At 39.7% G+C, this 7,426-nt stretch overlaps 2 protein-coding genes across 3 annotated transcripts in view; one reads left to right on the forward strand and one right to left on the reverse strand.

Annotated features, from left to right (window-relative positions):
* The window catches only part of LOC101847100 (small integral membrane protein 20), a 13,594-nt gene extending 10,250 nt beyond the window's left edge, over window positions 1–3,344 (forward strand). For both annotated transcript variants that reach the window (XR_004858434.1, XM_005096162.3), the window contains one exon: window positions 2,173–3,344. Coding sequence is in view for 1 of the 2 variants with exons in the window: in XM_005096162.3 (XP_005096219.1) it covers window positions 2,173–2,213 (41 nt within the window). In the remaining variant the exon portion in view is untranslated. The remainder of the gene's footprint in view (window positions 1–2,172) is intronic.
* LOC101847331 (probable protein phosphatase 2C T23F11.1) overlaps window positions 1–7,426 on the reverse strand; it is a 75,103-nt gene that overhangs the window by 62,159 nt on the left and 5,518 nt on the right. The window contains exons 2-3 of the mRNA XM_005096163.1: window positions 6,814–7,017; window positions 5,894–6,029 (exon numbers count right to left, since the gene is read on the reverse strand). Of these exons, the coding sequence (XP_005096220.1) occupies window positions 5,894–6,029; window positions 6,814–6,945 (268 nt within the window). The 5' untranslated portion in view covers window positions 6,946–7,017. The remainder of the gene's footprint in view (window positions 1–5,893; window positions 6,030–6,813; window positions 7,018–7,426) is intronic.

A 7,426-nucleotide genomic window follows, 5' to 3' on the forward strand; every position in this document is an offset into this window, starting at 1 on the left:
TCCTACCAACTGAAAATATTAGGTGTGTCCCGCGCGCTCATATGACCTATGCAGTTGCGAGCGCCGTAAAACACTTTACAAAAACAAAAAACAAAAACAATGCTGTGCATTCATCAGTGGGTTCTGCCTTGTGGTCATCAATCTGCCAACTGTTGTAGAACTCTTGCTCGTCAAAAGTAACTCTTAAAAAGATCTTGAGCATAAGAAATGTCATGAATTTTGAGCTTCCTGTCATCACGAATGAGTTTTTCAATGTGTTCAGTACTGGGTTTGTTTTTTTCTATGTGGGTAGTGGCAGACAAGTGAAGGCCTCCAACTTGTTCGTTGTGTAAATTTGTATGATTTAATGAGTTGCATCAATGGTAAGGGGGCTCTCGTGGTCAAGAGGTTATGGTGTTTGCCTCTCGTTCAATAGGTCCTAGGTTTGAATCCAGACAGAACCAGAAAATTTTCTTCTAAAATTTTCTCCTTTCACCTCCTTTCCTGCTCTATGACCATGTTCTATCGTTTGCTTTCGTCTTCACTTTCTGCCCCCTCCCCTTTGCCCTCTCCTCTGGGTTCTTGACTCTTTCTGCAGCCTTTCTACTGTAGCAGTCCTTGGCTACTTCTCAGTGCTGTCTTTCATCCTCACCCCTGATCTTATGATGGGTAAGATTTACGCCTAACCTTCTAGGACAACGGCGAAATATCTTGGAAGTCTCGTGTGCAAGGTGCACATGTTAAAGTTCCCCTGGTGGTTCTAAAAGCCAGGCTTTGGCCGCCACCTTTGAAAAATTCAAAATTTCCTACCAACTGAAAAATGTTTAATGTATCCTGCGTGCTCATATGACGTTATGCAGTTGCGAGCACCTTAAAATACTTACCCCAAAAAATTTTTTTAAATCAATGGTAGACCATTGACTTGCTTAAAACATTATCACTATGAATCTTTTATGCTTTACATAAATTTTGATGGGATTTTTTCTGTGTTGCATGAAGAAACCGAATCTTTTGACCAATTTTGTATAGTGGTTGCCATCTCTATTTTGATAATTGGAGCAAAATGAAAGCTTCATTTTATGTATTTTAATGAGGCACCTAAATCAGAAATTCCGTGAAACTACTAAAACCTTTTATAGGATTGAGAAATATTAATTTGAACTTTGATAGTTATTGAAATATGGACATTTTCATTTTGATTCTGGGACATCTCACACATTATTTTGTTCTTGTTTTAGACGTCCACTTTATTGTATTATAATTTTGTTGGGATCGAAGTTTCTCATGGACTGCAGTGAAAGTTAATTTTCTGTTTTCTTCACTCTTATACATAGTACACGTGTGGTTGATGTGCATGTAAAGGGGCTCTACATTTTAAAAAAAGGTCTTGCCGTATTGTAGTAAGGTCTTATAATAATAATTTAATATGTATGTAGCATAGTAGTATAGTGAACTTGTTCCATCAAAAATACAGTAGGACAACATGTATTCGGTATGGGGCTGGTGAACTTGTTATGCAGGAGTCAAAAATTTTACTTTAGTAGCTTTTGTTCTTTTAAAGGTGTTTTGAATTTATTTTATACAGTATAACATGGATAGCTCGAATTCCTCGGGACCGGCCTTGGTAGTTTAAAGGATCCGTAGTTCAAGGGATATCTTACATAGATAAAGAAGAAGAAGAACCATGGGACCGCAGGCAGTTTGATGGATGCATGATTTCGAGTCTTCTGTTTTGCGTTCGACCTATTCGTGTTATACTGTACTTTATTCAGGTTCTTCTTGTTTCAAAAAGAATTGAAGAAGTTCAGTCTGCGATTTTTCTCATAGAGTCTCAGAAATTTAATGTCACATTGTGTTGTATGGTTACAGTGCTGTTTATATTTATTTCTTTCCCCGTCGTTTTATTCAAGAAAAATTTTGAAATTATGCTAAGCCCAAAAATGTAAAATTATGCGATTCCGTTAATTTTAATTAACAAAGAATGATAAAAGAAAATAATCAGAAATTATGCCAAAAAATGATCAAATTTTGCTAAATTATGGAGGGTGCATAAAACCATGGGGACAGTTATTTGCCTAGTATGTTAGATTTTGGTGTACAGATGTGATCATGATCTTTTTGGAATTTCTTTTGCTATGCACTGAAATTAACATTTGGATACATGCAATATAATGTCTTTTTTTTACTTGACAGGCATGAAAGTGTGGACTGACCCTTTTGAGAAGAAAAACTGACTGATGAAAGCTGATCTGTGGCATGGCTTGTGATACTTTCTTCACTTCTTGGAGTGGGTTTTTTTTCAGCAGAATCAAAAATCATGGTTGTGTTGTTTTGTTATAGTTCAGGGGTGAGCAACAGACGGCCAGTGGGCCATAACCAGACTGCAAGCTTTGGCAGTGTGTGCCTTGGTTGATCATTTTTATATTTGTAACTAAATGGTGTTACTCGATTTCTCACTCTTATGATGATTGGCCCTCTCTGAAATTGTGCCAATGTTCGAAAGTGGACTTCAAATAAAAAAATGTTGCACACCCTTGTTTTAGTTGAAGATAGGACAGTGACAAGACTTTTGGAAATGTAGTGATTGCAACATGCCAAATGTTGTTATCTGCTGTTGCATGCTATTATCAATATCATATAAACATTTCGAGATTTACTTTTGAAAAGCCCTGGGCTATTTTTCAAAGAAAGATCTAGCGTCTATCCTGTTTAATCCAGTCCAGTCCAGTAGCTTCAGGGGAAATTACATTCTTATCAAAGTAGTAATTTTCAGAATTCTTTTTCCCTTCTTCTGTCTGTCAATGCAAAATAAGTTTTCTTTGAACCCCTTATCCGAAATGCATGAATGACATGCATACGTAAAATGACATTATCAGAAATTATTATGACATTAATTTTCATTGAGCACTTGTCTATGTCTTGAAGTCTTGTATCTTTTGTATGGAATGTGGAAGATAAAGTAGTTTTTCATGAAAGAAGAAAAGAAAGGTCTGTTGATGACAGATTTTGTGATTATTGTTAATGAGTGAAAAATATTTTGTATCTTGTTAGCACTAGTTATGATGCTTACTGATATTCTGGATGAGCTGCAGATGAACTGAAAATTGCGCCATGAGTGTTTTATTGTATGCATGTATGTATGGACTGTACAGATTAGAATTTGAGTGATGAGTACATCATGTTATCATTAATTGGAAGGGTAAAAGTCAAGGATCATAATTTTTGTGTTGCGAATTGTTAAAATGTTTTATTTGTTGGAACATGTGTGTTAGTTTGCTGTGAAGAAAATTTGAAAACAGACTGCAAAAGATGTATGTTTTGGAAAATGGCTCTGTGTGGAATAAATATTTTGAGTGTGATACTGATATTTTTTTTGGTCATCTTCTGTTAATGATTCAGTACGAGGACTTTAATTTTTTTTTAAAGTGTAGGTATTTTTACGCCCTCATCAACACAATTTAGATCACTTAGGAGGAGGGTTTGCAACCTTGCCTGCCAGGGCCAACCCTGGCTGAGAGGGATACAACACCCCGGCGGAAAGACCGAGATACTCGATAAAGACATCAGTGTATAAGGACTAACTTGAGGTAATGACTTTAACATGAAGAATAGAAGCCATTGGTTCTTGACTCAAGGTCGTACAAATGCTGAGAATTTGACCAAGTAGTTAAAGAAATTGTTGTCTGTCATTTAAAGTTAAAGAAGCCGAGTGCTTGGACTGCAGTTAAGATGCCAGACAAGGGGGAAATCTCCACAGAATGTGACAGAAGGATAAGAAAGAACGCTGTTGATTTGAACGTTATGTTTTTCCTTGTTTTCTTAATTTTAAATTGAGTAAAAAGTTTAATGGAACTTGCAATGCAATTAGGACATATAAGTGCCTAAGATTTAGAGGTGTTGTTGGAGACTAACAAACAAAGAAAAGAAGGAGGAGGGGTAAGGGCTATAGATTGTTCGATGGGAAAGAGAGCATACCACACCTGAGCTTTGTCCTGCCAAAGACTCTGTCTAAATTTACAACCAACAGCACAACAGTGGCCATTATAAAGGAAGGAAAATGATAAAAAGAAAGCAGGCACTTCAACGACTTCATTCTGTTGCTAGTGCTGTAAAGCTGAAACTTGTACCTTTCGAAAGCTTAAAACCTTCCCTACTCTCTCTCTCTCCTCCTCTATCTATTTCTTTCTCTCTCTCTCTCTCTCTCTCTCTCTCTCTCTCTCTCTCTCTCTCTCTCTAAGTTATTTCAATTACTTATTTTACACCAAGAAAATGTAGGCCCTACCTTACTCAAATAATTATAACATATCCCGGTGCAAACAGTGACCTCCTGAATGGGGGTACATCACAATCACATTATCAAATGGGAAAATGTTGGGGGGGGGGGGGGCAGGAGTGTATACGAGTTGGATAGCGTTTGAACTGTGAAAAAATCTCATAAGAGATTTAAGACAGATCTCAAAGTAATTAATTTGTAAACACTTGTAAGTTGTCACCTCAACACTGTGGCAAATCAATAAAGTATATAGGAGTTATAATAGGAGGAGGCTCTCGTGGTCTAGAGGTAGGCCTACGGTGTGATCGCCTCTCATTCAATACGTCCTGGGATCGAGACCTAATTTAAGCGACCTAAAATTTTCTCCTTTCTTGCTCTTTAACCATGTTCTGTCGTCTGCTTTCGTCTCCACTTTCTGCCCCTACCCCACCCCCCTTTTTTTTGCTCCTTCATCTGAGCTCCTGACTCTTTCTGCTGCCTTTCTACTTTTTACTGCTACTCTTTGGCTCCTTCTTACTGTTGTCTTTCAGCCACAGCCGAGAAAAATTCTGAAATTATGCAAGCTGAGCCCAAAAATGTGAAATTATGCGATTCTATTGAATCAAAGAATGATAAAGGAAAAAAAATAAGAAAAAAATGCAAAAATACGATCAAATTTTGCTAAATTATGCGGGGTGCATAAAACCACGGGGACAGGTAAGGTCTAACACCTAGCCTTCTCGGATAAGGGCGAAAAATCTCGGAGGTTTCGTGTGCAAGTTGCGCACGTTAAGGATTTCTTGGTGGTCCTAAAATCGATAAGAATAGGCTTCGGCCGCCACCCGGGCAAAAATTCTAAATTAATTCCTACCAAACTGAAAATGCATATTATTGTGTTCCGGCCGCTCATTTGACCCTATTCCACTGCGAGCGCTGTAAAACACTTACCGGGGGGCTCTCGTGGCCTAGAGGTTAAGGTGTTGGCCTCTCATTCAAAAGGTCCCGGGTTCGAATCCGGGTGGCGACCGAAAAATTTTCTTCTCTAAAATTGTCTCCTTTCACCTCCTTTCCTGCTCTCTAGCAATGTTCTGTTGTCTGCTTTCATTTCCACTTTCTGTCCCCACCCCATCACCTCCTTTGCCCCCTCCCTTGGGCTCCTGACTCTTTCTGCAGCCTTTCTACTGCTACTCCTTGGCTCCTCCTTACTGCTGTCTTTCTGCCACACACCTGATCTTCTGGTAGGAAAGATCTCTAGCCTTCTCGGAGTAGGCTTCGGCCGCCACCCGGGCAAAATTCAAAATTTCCTACCAACTGAAAATATTAGGTGTGTCCCGTGCGCTCATATGACCTTATGCAGTTGCGAGCGCGGTAAAACACTTTACAAAAACAAAAAACAAACAAACAAAACAAAACACTTACCAAAAATATGATGATGATAATAATAATAATAATAATAATAATAATAATAATAATAAGAAGAAGAAGAAGAAGAAGAGGAAGAGGAAGAGGAAGTGAAAGAAGAAGAAGACGAAGAAGAAGAAGAAGAAGAAGAAGAAGAAGAAGAAGAAGAAGAAGAAGAAGAAGAAGAAGAAGAAGAAGAAAGAAAGAAATAAAGAAAGAAAGTACATCGTGTACAATATTACAATGGCGGTGTAGACTCACTATTTCTGAACTCCCTCATCATTCGCTTCAGCACCACGTCCCTCTGTTGCCATGCCGGTGTCCAAGACCCACTCCGGCTGCATTTGCCTCTGTCCCGGACCCCGCCTTTGTTGTCGATGTGGGGGAGGGTCGGGATCTTGAGAGAGGAAAAAGAAGATAAAACAAGATAAATAACAACAACAAAACCGTCACTCAAATAATGCACTGTCTTGTCCGTCTCTCTCTTTCCATCTGTCTGTCATTCTCTCTCTGTCTGTCTCAGTCTCTGTCTCTCTCTCGTTCTCTCTCTCTGTCTCTGTCTCTCTCTCTCTGTCTCTCTCTCTCTCTCTCTCTCTCTCTCTCTCTCTCTCTCTCTCTCTCTCTCTCTATATATATATATATATATATATATATATATATCTGTGGGTGGTTGGCGGGTGCTCTGATATAGTTTTCTCCTTCTTTCCTAAAAAAACCAAAAAGCTATTGTTCTCTCTCCTCCTCTTTTTTGTGTTTGTTACTCTCTCGTAACACCTCTGATCTTCGTCACTCATATGAACCTATTGTGTTTTGTGTTGAAAGTGTCGTGAAACTCTTCTTACTAATCTCTCTCTCTCTCTCTCTCTCTCTCTCTCTCTCTCTCTCTCTCTCTCTCTCTCTCTCTCTCTCTCTCTCTCTCCCCCTCTCTCTCTCTCTCTCTCCCTCCCCCCCTCTCTCTCCCCCCCCCTCTCTCTCTCTCATCCCATCGACACTGGATTAGCGTGAACATGGTATTGGTATGTACAGCGTATTATTATGTGAAAAACGCTTCCTACAGCCACTCCCCTTTTGCAACACACACACACACACACACACACACACACACACACACACACACACACACACACACTCTCTCTCTCTCTCTCTCTCTCTCACGCACTGAAAAAGTCTACGACTCTTACTGATGAAGAGAAGGGTCCGTTTATTGGTGCAGCTCTTGGGTGCATCTGACCAGGTTTGTAGGGTACTCTGTATTCTCCGGCCGAGGCTCTGCTTTGCCTTCCCGTCCCGAACTGTGTCCTGTGGTAATTCATGATTACCCTCGCCTAGTTCAGAGACCGAAACTTCCAGAAGTCAGAAATACTGACCGATTCGCCGATGTAGCACTTTAGAGAACACACAAACAGTAGTTTGAATTGAGAGAGACTTTGGGATCGTTGTGGAAGGTGCAATAATAATATTATGAACTGAGATTTTGTTTTGGTAGAATCTAAGTGTTTTACGGTGTTCGCTACTGCATAAGGTCATATGAACGCGCGGGACACAACATTTTCAGTTGGTAGGAAATTTAGAGTTTTGCCGGGGTGGCTGTCGAAGCCTACTCTTATCGATTTTAGACCACCAGTTAGGGATCTTTAACGTGCACAATTTGCAAACGGGACCTCCGAGATTTTTCGCCATTGTCCGAGAAGGCTAGGTGTAGATCTTTCCTACCAGAAGATCAAGGGAGTGGCTGAAAGTAGCCAAGGAGTACCGTAGCAGCATAAAGGCTGCAGAAAGAGTCAGGGGCCCAGA

Source organism: Aplysia californica, unplaced genomic scaffold, assembly GCF_000002075.1.
Source record: "Aplysia californica isolate F4 #8 unplaced genomic scaffold, AplCal3.0 scaffold00122, whole genome shotgun sequence".
Taxonomy (NCBI): Eukaryota; Metazoa; Mollusca; class Gastropoda; order Aplysiida; family Aplysiidae; genus Aplysia; species Aplysia californica.